A 14,860-nucleotide genomic window follows, 5' to 3' on the forward strand; every position below is an offset into this window, starting at 1 on the left:
TTTGCCATGTTCACAAGCTTAGTTTAGTGACTTAACATTTTCTTACTAGCACTAAACACAGTGTACACACAAATGTCAACCTCAGGGCATCAGAGGATCATCCAAAATCAGCAGGATTCATCCCCAGAGAACCATGAAAATCTGTACAAAATGTCACTTCAATCCAGATCTTTCAGTGTAGACGCAGCCTCTAGCGGTCGTTTGCTACTTTCTTTGTGTTTTGTTAGTACAAATAAGTAGAATTAAGTAAAAATGCTGGGATGACTTCTGCAGACAACTAACTAACTGAACCAAAGAGTCGGTTTGATGTGAAATATACTGCATGGCTTTCTGTTCACCAGGAAAAAACAAATTCATTTTGAAGGGAAGTAACAGTGTAAATAAGCAGTTTTACAAGTGACTTTTCTACAGAACACATGTAGATGTTTGTTTAGATAAGTTGCAGCTCTGTGTGCACAAGATCCTGATTTCTGAACGCTAACCAGATGCATGTAACAAGGTGCTACAGTGCCTAAATGCAAATATAAATATATCCATGGACAGGGTGGGGCATCAAAAGTACTTTTTATTCTCAGCCACTCGCTTGACTGCTTTGAGTTGGACTCTTTGTGCCACAGCCTGCCCATGGATGAAAGCCCAATAATTGCCTCTTAAAAATGTGCCTTGCTAAAGAGCATCAGCATCAGTGATGGAAGCGAAAGCGTTACTCATTCACTTCTCCTGCCCAGATTTCCCCAGCTGGTGCAGGACTCAAATTAATGATTCTAATGATTTTTAGTGAGACACTCACCACAATTTATGTGTGTTATTGTAAACCCTGACAGTTTAGGATAAATCTCTGTGGGTAGCATTGGGTAAACACTGTATACTCGTGTATCTTCCCAGAAAACATAACGTTTTTGACCCAGAAAGCTGCACCAGTGAATGGATAAATGTGGATCACAGGATAAATATTTAGATATCTCGGGCTGATGGACGAGCCGAAGCCGTTCTCTTGGCTGGCCTTCCTCCCGTCTCCCATCCCGGGACACGGGAAACCAGTTAAGAAGACATTTCCAAACATCCACGTCCATTGCAAAATCTATTACGCTGACGTCAGTAAGCATTACATGTGAGCTGACTCAGGAGACACTGTGCAGTCTCCGAAGAGCACTTTACACTAAAGCTTGTAGGTGTCAAATTTTCAATTGGTGGATATCTCATTTAAGAGCCAAACTCCCACAGGCTGCGATCCACAGACAGCAGCACCGGGTTTACTGTGAAATTTAGCAGCCTGGACAAATTTAGATTTTAAATTGGACCGTTTAATAGTGTAGTGCAGTGTTCCTGTGCAGTGCAGGAAACAGCAACAGGCTACTAAATGGAGAAAAACCATCGGCCATTTTAGGAAGAGACTTAGGCTCGCTAACGCTAATATCTGAAACAGTGAAATTTGGTGGCAACATCAGTTCATTCCAATGGAATCACTGCAGTCAGCGGGCGAAGTAAATCTGCACTACGTGTTTGCAAAGCCTGACAGCTGAGCTTTGATGGAACGAGAGCTGGAAGGTCCAAAATGGAGGAAGCTATCGTAGCTTATTAGCTGTGTTATGAGACTGCTGTCTCATGAATGTCTGCAAACCATTGCTCTTCTGTGGAGCCGTTTGTACTCCGACAGAGGAGGTTAGATATAAGTGGATGGTGCAACGCTGCTAATAAGCAACGATGGCTCCCTCAAAGGTCAAGCTCAAAGTTCACCCGAGTTGAAAAAACTAATTTGCATGGAATTACTTCGCCCCGTAAGCGAGTCCACTGATTTCAATTCATTGAGATGAATTGATTTTGCTGTAAGATGACTTTGTAGAGTGGACGCTGTATTTCTACTGTTCACCTCGTGCTGAAACAGCTGTAAAATCCTGTCTGTGAGTTTTATAAACTGTGTGTTTTAGTGTCTGATGAAGCCTCACAGATCTGTTCTCAAACTGGACTTCCTGGATCGTTTATGTCACACTGGTGCACTGAAGCACCGTGCCCCCCCCCACCAGTGCGGCAGCCCCCTTGCATAGTTTCAATCCACTAAGGCAGGTCCTGCTTTATCACCTAATCTTGAGAAGGATCCCTGAGTCCTGGGTCCAGGAACAATTCCAGCATAGAAAACGTGTTCATATTGCTGGAGAGTGGGGGTAAAGGGGGGGGGGTCAATAGGGTAGCAGCAGCTAATTTTTACCCCAGGACTTTCTAGCAGGTTATCCGGCCATGAATAGCAGTAGTGGTAGCAGCAGTTGCAGCCGAAGCAGCTGCTGTAGCAGTAATCATGGCAGTATTACAAGCAGGGGTGTGTAGTGGTGGTACTGTGACAGGAGTTGTAGTAGCAGTAATAATACTGTAATATACATGTTGTGGGGCCTCTGCTGTAGGTTGAAGTGTGTCTGTGCGTGGATGCAGCCTGTCCGGGCCTGTCAGTACTGCAGCCTGAGCTGCTCATTGATCGTCCTCTGACGGGCGGAGCGTTGCTCCCCGATGACCAATCACACGAGCCGTGTGAGCGGAGGCAGCAGCACATGCAGCAGCTTCTGCAACCACATGCGGGTGTTATGACAGAAACAGAGAGCGAGCCAAGAAACACTCTCCGAACTGACTGAGGAACTTTTAACACATTCTTTTTCCTTTTATTAGAGTCAACAGAGCACTTAAATGTTTTCTGTGGGACACTGAATTAAACTAAAGCATGTTAGAGTCAAGCCTGCGAGAGACATAATGTACATTTTAATATGACTATCTTCACATGGTCGGCTGATAGGGACTAGCTGATTGTTTGTTTTGTGTTTTTCTTTAAAAAAAAACGTTTGAAGAGTGTCTCCTGAAATTGTGACGTCAAACATTTAATGTGACACGTTGAGATTCAAGATTTTAGCAATGATCTCATAGAAAATATGTTTGGTCAGAAACATTATATTTTTCTAAAATGGGAAAACAAACATTTTAAGTTCTCCACAGAGCTTCTGTGCATGTTTGTTGTTCATAGTTAATTATACAGCATGTAAGAGAAAAAACAGTGACTTCTTGCTCTTTAACAGAATAATAAGAATCAAACTCTGGTGTTTGGTTGTAATGTTTTCTTCTGTTCCTACAGCATCTCAAGTCTAATCAAGATTCATGTTTTGCTCCCCCCAAAATATGATGAAGTTTAACCGTAAAACACACGTGATAATAGACATAATATGTGTTTTAAGAGTATCGACAAAGTGTTTGTATCCAAATCAAAACTTTCACATTATGAATTCACAGATTTAGTTGTAAAAACTGTTTGTTTGTTTGTTTGTTTGTTTCTTCTTCTTTCTTTCTTTTCAAATTGCACTCTGGGATATGAGAGAGGGAACATTTCCAATGGATGGATTGTTTTATTTGCTCAGTCGTTCCAGCTGTGATTGACTTTCACATCACAGGAAAACAAAACTGACATTTTCTTCCAGGTTCTGGAAACTCCTTGAGGTCTTTGAGGCCAATTCACATTAACAATGGTTAATGTTTCCCCCCTCTGGGACATGGATTCAGGGTAATAATAATAATAATAATAATATTAAAATAGGTCATAAATTCATTGTATCTCACTTGTGTACACATCTACTCCCACAGAATATCATTATCTGCCTTCAGGGTGTGTGACGGGTGCAACCAGAGGCCAAGAGTGCTGCTTACTAACTGATGTGGGTACAAATGTTCTGTAAATGCCAACTGGGAGGTTTTATGAATCAACGATGAGCCAAGGTAAGTGTTTTATAAACACGGAGGTTTTATGTGTTGTTGAAATAAAAATATATATATATATAATTTGACTTGATGATAAACATTTGGAAACATCCTTAAGAGCAGAGATTTCTTGTAACAAATGGTGCTGGTGGAGGTTAGATTAAGAGATTAAGAGCCTCATCTAGATCGAGCCGTGTACACACAGTTTAGTATCAGCGTGACCTGTGTTTGATCACACACACACACCTCCCCAAACCCCCCAAGACCCCTCAAGACCCCCCAAGACCCCCCAAGACCCCCAGGTGAAACACACACCTTTCAATCTGTGTCAATTTAAAAGAAATGTGAAGTCAGTTTAAAAGAATCTACGAGTGGTTCAACAAATCAGAGTCTGACACACACACACACACACACACACACACACACACACACACACACACACACACACTGTATACTGGCTGGAGTGTAAACAGATCAGCGAGCTAACAGATGGAGCAAATCATAAAAACTGTGATGCACGTTTGTGTGAGTGAGTGGGAATTTTTAATTATCAACTCTATTCATTTACCTTCAAGATACTTTTACTTTAGTTGGGTTTGTCCCATTTTCTGTAACTTTATACTTGGTAACTATTTATAAAAAAAAAAAATACAATATTTTCCTCTAAAATACAATTTTACTGACAAAATGTGCCCCTTATAAAACATAGATTCAACTGCCCAATTAAATGGGTTGAAATTAGCTCCTCGATATATATTATTATCTTAGTCCAATAACATCATGAATAATAGCCTAATAAAACTCTGACAGGGGTAATTGTACTGCAACGAGTACTTTTGATACTTTGCCGATAATACTTCTGAACTTTTACTTGAGTTGAAGATTTTGAATGCAGGACTTTGTGGTACTTTTACTTGAGTACAGAATCTGAATCCTTCCACCACTGAGTGTCTGATGTAGTAGAAGTATATAAGCACTTGTAATAACAGTAGTAAGTTCATGTGGCAGCTTTTTAAAGCTGTCAGGAAATTTGTATTTTCAACTCTTTGAGTGAATGTTTGAAGTTGTAGTTTGACGTGTTTTCCCTTTTTCTGCTTTTTACAGAACAACGCTGATTCGTTGTGGATTAAATTCATTTTATATATAATCCCAATACACATGTTTATAGTTCTTATTGATTATTATTATTATTATTATTAGCAGTATTATTATCGTCGCTGGAGCCAGCAGGTCGTGGTGTTTGGCTGCCCGACGCCTCCCTGTCTCGTCTTTATTTGCGTCCATCAGTCTCTGTCCCGCGGCCGGGCAGCACCTCAGGGCGCACAGCTTATCAGCTTTCTGTTTACCTCTCAATTAATCCCCATTAGTAAGGTGGGGGCATTAGGCGGCTCTGGTGGACTTTTTGTCCCAAACAGGAGATCAGCTGGTTAACAGCTCAGACTGACAGATCTCAATCTGAGCGCAGAGACCGACAGTCTGGCCCGGAGAGGAGCCGGAGAGACGCGCTGATCTCCGCCGATAACGACGATATTCATCGCGTGTTCCATCTGATCTTAATAAATCAGCTTTCGTTCAATTACAGGAGCAAAAATGCGCGTAAAGTGGCAACTGTATTATGTATGAAGGAGGAAGTAAAGGGTCAGGAAAGTATTTCAGGAGTTTCTGAGCTCCAAAAAAATCACCGTAACTCCTGTCATCAGAGCTGCTCCGCTGTTTTCTTCCAGAATCCCGCATGAATCCGTACAAACGAGGTCTGGAGGTTTCAGTGGGAGACATTTTAGTGAATGTGGCTCCTGCTGTTTGTTCTCAGTCTTGGCTGCTGCCTCGCATTAGGACATGAGTGTGGGTGTAATTATACAAGAATGGGTTTGGGAAACAACTGTTCTCAGGCCGGAGGAACAATTACGTGCAGAGAAAAACAGCAATTGATGCTTTCCCTCCCTAATTTTCATACAACTTCCGTGATAATTTGCGTTCTTAAGAATTATTCCAGCAAATAAATTGGCAGGTTTTTGTCCCATAAGCGAGGAGACAAAGATTTGAGGCGCGTTTTGTCGGAAATTGACCCCTGCATCTAAGTTTTTAGCCCTCATTCGTGCGTAATGGCTAATTAATGTAATAGTAATTAGGCTGGAAGGCCTTAAATAAAGTAGGATTCTAACCTCCTAAACGTCTCCCCCTTTTTAACCAAATTAGGGCTTCAACTCTAGTTTTCCTATAGTTCAGTGAAAACTGCCCATAACAATTTCCTAGAAGCCGGTGTGATGTCTTCAAATGACTTATTCTGTCCCAGATAAACCAAAGAAATACTCAGTTTACAGTTCTGTTAAACAGAGAAAAGCATTTGAGGAGCTGGAATCAAGTGAAGAGTGAGATTTTGTGTAAATCAAATCGAAAATCAAACATATGTTAAATGTCCTTAGGTATTGGTTCATGGATCAGTCGGTTTACCTGTGAGAATAACATCGGTGTGAGCTGAAATAAAACCCCTAAACTGAAATAATAGCCTACAGGACACGACCCCCCCCCCCCCCCCCCCCCCCCTCACCGGGCTCCCCCTTAAAATCCTCCCGTCCATTTCCCTCATTGGGATAAATGGTGAAACTTGTAGCAATAATACCCCCTTCTTTCACACAAACGCCTCCCCGCTGCCATCAGTTCCAGCCCGGCTGCCCTCGAAGCCTCTCGGCTGGGGATCTCGGGGAGCCTTTCTCCGCGAACAAAAAAAGCCTCCTGAAGGGGAACAAAAGTGACCACATTTTCCCTCCGTGTCCCCTTCTCCGCGCAGAATAACCCGCTGCCTGTCCCTCAAATGGGAATATTAGGACGTCAATCTCACGGCCCCTGTGCGCTTTTGTCTTTGCTGAGTGCCCGGCTCTGCCTACCACACACCTTTTGTCCGACAATCCAATAAGAGCCATTATTCCCGCTCCCTAGCCTGGCTGCAGCTCGCTCTTCGGGGGTATTTTAGGTGCTTAATCGCGTCCTTTAAAGGACCTCAAATGGAGAATAACTTCCTCCTTTCACGTCGCCTGGCACCGGGACAAAGAGTTCATGTTGGCCTGGCCTCCTCCAGCAGCTCTCTCCTTAATATGTTTATGAGCAAAATTTGCCTCCGTGCATCTGATTCACTGACGGCCACAGTGACCCCCCATGGGAGCGATAATATATGGATTATTATTATCATTATTCTTTCTTTTTCTTATTAAGGGAACGTACAGTTTCAGTTCTGTCACGGTGAAGTGTGTTTTTCTCTCTCTCTCTCTTTCTCAACAGCACTCTGAAAGTTTAACATCCAAAAACGGATTCTTTTTTTTGCCCGAATACAGAATCAAACGCACCTTTTCTCATTTCTCTGATTTATTTGAATAGATGTGAAATAGACTAAAACAATTCTCTGTTGAACCAAACAAAACAAAAAAAAAAAAACACTTAAAAGCAATTCAATCTCTCCATAGCCTAAAAATATACCATGTTAAAAACAAACGTTTAAAAAAACCCCAACATCTTTTAGAGTTCAAATAAAGAGAAATGCGCAAACGTGTGCGTAATTTCTCCTCCGTGCGTCAGTCCTACCAGTGCCGCACTAGAACACCGACAATTATTGGACCACAACACGAAATTTCACCCAAGCTGTGACTGTTCAGCCGCCACTGAGTGACGTCCAGCCTTCACGCACACTAATTTCGGCTAAAATACACTCGAAGTAGCCGGAAACATGAGTGACATTTCATCTCGTCTGGCGGGTGAATCCAAACTCACATCCATTAGATAAGCAATACTGTTTTCTGAGGCGTTTTGACCACGTTAACACACACACTTCTAAAAAGGCTGTGGATTGATCAAAAATGAAAGAGCTCCATTAAAAAAAGAGACGCTAATTGTGTTCTGGTGAGGCTACCAGGCCCGGATCCCCTGCAGGGAGCCCTGGCAGGATGTGACCGCTGTCCCTTGATGTGTTTGGGCCTGTGGAGAGCCGCCGAGGCCGCTCACGTTTCCCAAGTTCATGTTCATGAAGGCGTTGGAGGTGCCGGACGGAGGAAGGGCGGGGATGCTGGTGTACGTGCAGCTGTAGTTGGTGTTGTAAGCGGGGCTGTTGTATGTATATGCTGGGTATCCGTTATAACTGTACGGGTTGGATCCGTACGGAGCAGCGGCGGCGTAGCTCTGCGCACCGCCCAGACACGGCTTCCCATCTCGGACTAGCACCGGCACGGCGACGCGCCGGGGAGGAGGAGGGTGGTGCTGCCCCGCCGCCTCCAGAGACTTGTCCTGCCGCTGCCGTTTGCACTTGTAGCGGCGGTTCTGGAACCAGATCTTCACCTGGTTCGAGGTGAGTTTGAGGGTGGTCGCCAGGTGCTCCCGTTCAGGGGCGGACAGGTAGCGCTGCTGCTTGAAGCGCCGCTCCAGCTCGAAGACCTGCGCCTGGGAGAAGAGCACCCTGGGTCTCCGCCGGCTCCTCTGCTTCTGCACCGGCCGCTCCGAGTCGCCCTGCCCGCCCTCCGCTGCCTCATCCCGGGACACCAAACCACAGCTTTCTGGGTAGGTTGGAAAGTCACATAAGAAGTGTTAATATTTCTGCACTCAAATCATGAAATGTTATTTCCCACCCAAAAATAATATGATGCCAATTCTTTCAGCCCGCAAACTTTGGTTGGTTTTAAACAGAAGCCACAACTTTAATAAATATGTCAACACTGAAACTTTCCCTCTGTTTCCTTTGAGATTTCACATAAAACTACAAAAGTGAACAACTAAAAAAAAAAAAAAAAAGCCCAGAAATTATTTTAAACATGAGACAATAAAATATAAAACACCTGATCCGTAAAGGATCCATGGCTCTCTTCTGTCAGAGAATAGTAGAGTCTAATTATAGTTTCAGTGACTTCCTGGACCTGAAAGCCACAGGCAGCTTAAAACCTCATTCTTTTAACTGTTTACATCTAATGAATATTTATACGCGCCGTGTGAGGAAGACGTGTCCGACCGAGACTGTGTTTATTAGCGCTACTTCTCGGTGTCATTTCTTTTACAAGCCTCTTTAAACTAATTGTCGGTTTATGGTCCCACACATCATAACAGACTCGGCGGAACAGGCGCGCAGCTGCACCACTACAAGGTGTTTGACGTTTCCAGACTCCGCTGGATTCGTCTCCGGGCCTGTGGCCGCGGTGATACTGACTTGCACCATTTGATAGCTCTTTATTGAGCTCACGTCTGGTGTCTGGAGGAGGACCAGCCGAGAACGGGCCTCTGAGGACAGACACCGGAGTCTGTTTTCACTTTGTTAAACGGGATTCATTTTAATTTTGAACTTTTGAGCCACGGTGGCGGGTTTTTATCTGTAAGATCATCCACGTGATCCAATAATCATTAAAATACTGGAATGATTAGACAGAATGAAAAAGAGAAAACGACACAAAACACCTTTTTCCAGTTGGCTCACGTTGTGTTTAATTAAAGCGACGCTTGAATGGGCTATAAATCATCTCTCACATGGCTATTAAACTATGACACATGCTTAGATTTTTATTTATTTATTTTCTATTTACAAAACTAAACTAACAGAAGTGACATTCCTGCAATTTGTTTAAGGTTACAGGTTGAGCTGTTTTTGTGGCTAAACATGCAAATTATTTTGTAGCCACTGAAAATGCAAAAATTTGACATTTAAAACAGCTGCTTGCATTTATAATTCGTGTTGCAGCACTTTGACATTTCCTCTGTGAAACATTATAATTGGTTTTACTGTAACAGTTACTGTGACTCGTCTCCTTTGTTGCCTTTTGTCTGGCCTGTGCAGCTTGTGCTTCAACTCACTGCTCTCCTGCTCGTCCAGCTCGGCGGCCTCCAGCTTGGCTCCCCGCAGGCCGGGATGGACGTACATGTCCGGGGACAGACTGGTCTCCCCGCGGTCCTCTTCCCGCACCGCCAGCGCGCTGAGGTAGGCCAGGTTGTCCTCTCCGTCCGAGAAGGAAGGACTGTCCCGGGCCCCGGCGAGCATGCAGGACGGCGGGGTTTGGAAATGTTGTTGCTGCTGCTGCTGCTGCTGGGGAGGAGACCCGGCCAAGTGCTGTTGGGTGTGGACCCGGTGCTGGAGCTCCAGGGACCCGGACTGCTGCTGCTGCTGCTGCTGCTCCAGCTTGAGGATATCCTTGACAGAAAACGGCGTGGAGGTGAGTGGGCTCTGCAGCATCATGTCATCCAGCTCCTGCTCTGCAGCACCGAGGAAATGAAGCCCGCCGAGTAACATGCACACCCCTTCTCCTGTCCCACTCTTTTTCTAACAAATAATTGAGCTTAATATCCCCTTCTTTGGTAATTGGAGGTGCGTTAAGCCTCTGGAATCCCTCATCGCCGTAAATCGCACGAAAACATGGGCATTAGTCCCGGTTTTGTCCATGCAGGTCTCCTCTCTGACAGATATAATGTCGGGCTTTGTAAATGGAGTTTGGACCGGGGCGAAGGAGCGCCTCTGTCTCCTCTGATGTCAGGGGGAGGGGTGTGTGAAATGGAAAGTCCGTGTGGGCTGGAAGGGAAGCATTTGGGAGAGAGCGAGAGAGTCAGAGGGAGGGAAGGTGGGGCGTACGTGACGTGTGTTCACGTACTGGTTTTTGTTTTCCGACTCGTGTGAATATGGTGGACAGAGGTTTCTCCTGACACGCTGCTCCTCCACTGTCCACTGTTTATCCTTCAGTACGCGCGGAGTCTTCCTCAACAGCCTTTTTACGCACAAATGTTGTGACAAGAAGCACGTGAACGGCCCTGCTCCGCGACTGCATACGTGTAACTTATACCTTTACCTCGCCTTGTTGTGTGTTCAAACCTGCTATTTGCCGCCTTCATCATCCAATATCATCAGTATATTGGGGTCCTTGTGTTGGTTCGTGCGTAAATCTGTGCGCTCTTTGGAGAGGCGCACCATGCGGCACACTCGCTGCAAGAACGGTGGCAAGTCAAGGTCAACGGTCAGGTCAAAGGATAATAGAGTCACGGGGAACCTCTTTGCCCCGTAGTTTAACTTCACACAGAATGATGAACCAAAAGTTTGGGTTTCCACCATCATCGGTGGCTGATATTGTTTGTTTTTTGGCTTGTTCTGTAACAGAAAACCTGCAGTGAAACCTGCTCTGGCTTTCATTTGAGATGTTTACCTAACATTTTTTACCTTAAAATGGCCGAAATTAATTTACAAATGAACACACAGGAAATGTTGAACTTCGACAGGTTCTATTAGAAACTTTCAAATAGACATCAGTTTGCCGAGCTAACGCTTCCGAAGGCCTCCCCCATCGGTGGCTCCTTACAAGGCCGTGTTACAAAGCGGAGGTTTGTTAAAGACCCCAGCGGTGTATAAAATACTCCTGAAATAAACATAATATCCCATTTTAATGTAATCCATTGAAATGTCTGCCTGAGCTTTGAATATTTCATTCTTCACTCAGAATAAAGATGAGTAAAAAAGATTTGCAGATTTGTAACTTAAATTTGAGGGGAGATTTAAAGGAGAATTTAAGGGTTCAAGAGGCTGCACGACTCTGCTGTTTACTGCTGACTGCTTGGTAACTTCTTTAAACTCTTTTCCCCTCCTGGCCTGTAGCTCCGCCGTCCAGCAGCAGCCGGCTGCTCTCGGTGTCTCTCCGTCCTCTTTATCGCGGGTGTTGTATTAATAACCGCCCTGGGCCGATAAGCAGGGCCCCCCGGGGCAATTAAGATTCCTCCAGGAAAACTGACCGACGTTTTTAGCCCGGCCTAATCTGCTCCTATCAGCTCCCCTTTCCGTTTTCCAGCGGGACCCCTCGCCTCTGTCAACCCGGCTCCCTGCGCTCCTCCTGCGCGGTTTTTTTCTGAACACAAACAGCCTCCAACGTAAGATTTATATTATAAATATATTAAAACATATAGTGAAATATACATAATTTAGATTTCACATGTATTCATTTTATGTCCTGCTATTTAACACACTGAGAAAACAAAGGTTTAATTTTACAGGAGCAAACCATTAATATTCAGTATTACAGTTGTGATAAAGGGCTGGAAGGTGCTATATGAACTGTTATTAATAATTATTATTATGAAGAGGTTTTCAGACAAGCATCAGCTAATGGAACCACCAAACTCAGTAAAACCTTTTAATTTGCTTCCATTATCGTCTAAATCTGGTGGAGAAACCCCAATTTATAATTTATTATTATGAATTATTTATTATAAACCTCCCAAATTCCCAGAAATGACAGCGGACTCGACCTCTGTGTCCTCAGTGGCAGCTACAGCCTCCATGCCTCTCTCCTGTTTAAGGGTTTCCAGCACTGACCTTCCCTCACAGCAGTGACTGAAGTTCCCCCCCTCACATAAAGATGTAAAACTGTGCAACAGCATTTGTATGTCGTCCTTAAGTCAAAGGCAACAATGTTTGTGAAACGCTCGGTCCTGCTTAAAAAGAGTTTCATCATTGAGGATTCTTTCCGACTGAATCTACGAAGTCTGGGCCTCAACTGAAACTTGAATTTGTAATGTGTTTTTGTACAAATGTCTTTCTAAGCAGCTGAAGTCAGTTTCACAGGTAGAACAGTTTATACGATGTGGACATTAAACCCAACGTTGTCGGACAGGTACACACATGAAGTTTAAGGGCAGTGAATGAAAGTGGAGAAGGGTTCAAAGGTCGTTGACTTTTATTCTGAAATTGAGGAGTGCTGTCATCCTCAGTATCTTCATATTTCAGGTTTTATAAAGTCAGGTTTTATGAATTAACTTTAAACTCTAAGCTGAAACCACGCTGATGGAATTCTTTCAGATCATAAAACGCCGTCTTTAGATTCTGATCCTTTATCTTCCAGCAGCGACCCGAAGTAACATGAGATTGATGCTCAACATTATGCGCTGTAGATACAACAGAGTTGCCTCTTTTTAGGCTGTCGGGCTTTGGAAAGACTATATCCAGACTACCGAGCTTAAACCGGACCTAAGCTCGGTTCAGAGCCGCCTTTGGCTTAGGGCCCATCATCCATCAGGGGCCCCCAAACAAAGTTTACTCCACTTGAGTCCCACTGTTGTCCCTTGTCTATTTTAACTATTTATTTTTTATTTTTCTCATATTATAATAGAGCTCAATCTTGACCCCAAATCCTCTGATTTTGTGAACACATTTTGACATTTTAGGGTTTTTAAAATCATATTTTTCTATAAGAATGACGCTGTGCAGAACAGACAGTTATCATAATGTGAGTCAGCTGTTGGTGTGCACATTTTCAAACTGTAAAGTTAAACGTGTCTCTAAACTGGATCCTGCTCGGGGGGGGCCTCTCAGAGACCTGGGCCGGGTGTGTAACCCAGCAGGTAGTAAATATCCTGATGTGCAGATGGGTACAGACAGATATATGTGTGATTGTCCCTGTAGACTCCCTGGCGACTCGCTTCAATTCACGCTATATCATCATCAGCGCGTCCTCGTAAAAAAGTGCCAAACAAGGCCGGATAGTGTTTAGACTGGCACGCGGCCGCCTCCATTTACTTTAAATAAGCATTAAATCCAACGACGCCAGGCTGAGCCAGGCTGAGCCAGGCTTTCTGTGTGTCAGATGGGCCGACAGCAGCAGCTATTGGAAAGAAATTAAAACTGTTTTAGTTCAAGTTAAGTGACGGGACATTTGGTTTCCAAACTGGGCTCCAGAGGGTCTCCAGGAGTCCTTGAAGGGTTTCCAGGATGGATGAACAGATCATGTTTAGCCTGATCTCGGATGAAATTCATAACTCTGTCTGATGCGAACAAGAGCAGACCGGAGACTCACCCAGTGAAGAAAGAAAACCCTGACCAACGTCACCTCGACTGGGATAAGTTCATGTCACTGTGAACTAAATCAAAATAAAGCTAAACTGGCAGCAACAACATGTTGACATGTTACACAGTCCACAGTGTAGACAGCAGCTCCTGTATGGGAGCTCAAGAGGGACAAATTCACATGTTCCAGTCATTTCTTCTTTATTTCTATAGGACTTGGATCTGGAAACTCCTTAAAGAGGCTGAAACCCTTAAAGCTCTGTCGCCTGGAACCAAGTCCTTCAAATTCAACAAAATACGTTGCTCTTCGAACAACATACAGGATGTTTTCTGATCAACATCTTTTGTTTGTGCCTTTCAAATCCGTTACAAACCACTGTTTTAAAAGTAAATCAGTGTTAAGATGCGACAACGTCATAGTGAAGGTTTGTTTAGGTTTAGGGATGGGTTAAAAATATCCTCAGTTAAGATCAGGGAGGCATCTTGGTTCGGGTTCAAATAAGAGCCTCATGAAGTGACTCTCCTGTGACAAAGTCTGACATTTTGTTGAGCCATCCGTCCACCCCGACATCCTCCTGCAAACTCTGTCGCTGTATAATAACTTCACACCGTTTCCTCCTTTGCTCCAGACGGACTAGAGTGTGTAATACTTCAGCTGCGGGAGGTCTTTGTCACTTTTCGGCCAATGACTGACTCCTAAAGACATGAACGCATAAAAAAAAAAAGGCAGCATGACATCTTGTTGCATCATATGTTTGCATTTTTTAAATTAGAGGATTAATCGTGGCCCCAAATCCTGCAGCTTTACGGAGCCTTTTAGCCTCATTTAGCTCGTCGTTTTTTGTTTTACATCACATTCGATACAGACTCAGTCATCGACGTTGTTTCCAGCAGCAGGAGGAAGCTGTGTTTATCATAGCGACTATTGGATATTCTGAACAGTTGAACCTCAGGGATCATGACTGGGACCTCTGAGGTTTCGTCATCGTGTGTGAAGCCTGTAGAGGACTGTGATGGTGTGGTTTCTCAGCTTGTGCAGCCTGACTGGTGCTGACAGAGCAGGAAGGAAGACCGTGATCTCTGCGGAGCTTCTGTTTGGTTCCTTTATCTTTCACACAAACACAGATAAGTCCGTTCAAACGTCAGTGAGAACTTAGCGGACGTTTGAAGGCTTAAATTACTTTAACTTATATTACAAATAGTGATATACTTTTTGGTCTCTGTACTTTTTTTTGATTCAGAAACTTAGAAACTTCCCATGTTGCACAATAAGGTTTATTCATGTGGGGACTAATATCATATCCTCAGAATATATCATATGGAGAATGAAACCGATCAGAGACATCAGTG

General features: G+C 43.9%; 1 protein-coding gene across 1 annotated transcript; it reads right to left on the reverse strand.

Annotated features, from left to right (window-relative positions):
• Positions 1 to 7,177: 7,177 nt before the first annotated feature.
• Positions 7,178 to 10,138, reverse strand: LOC139300115 (homeobox protein Nkx-2.5-like). Its single transcript, XM_070923114.1, has 2 exons — positions 9,550 to 10,138; positions 7,178 to 8,267 (listed from the first exon to the last, which is right to left on the reverse strand). Exons 1-2 carry the CDS (start codon positions 9,980 to 9,982, stop codon positions 7,627 to 7,629), a joined length of 1,074 nt encoding a protein of 357 aa, XP_070779215.1. The 5' UTR covers positions 9,983 to 10,138; the 3' UTR covers positions 7,178 to 7,626.
• Positions 10,139 to 14,860: the final 4,722 nt, after the last annotated feature.

The sequence above is a fragment of the Enoplosus armatus genome, chromosome 2, assembly GCF_043641665.1.
Source record: "Enoplosus armatus isolate fEnoArm2 chromosome 2, fEnoArm2.hap1, whole genome shotgun sequence".
Classification (NCBI taxonomy): Eukaryota; Metazoa; Chordata; class Actinopteri; order Centrarchiformes; family Enoplosidae; genus Enoplosus; species Enoplosus armatus.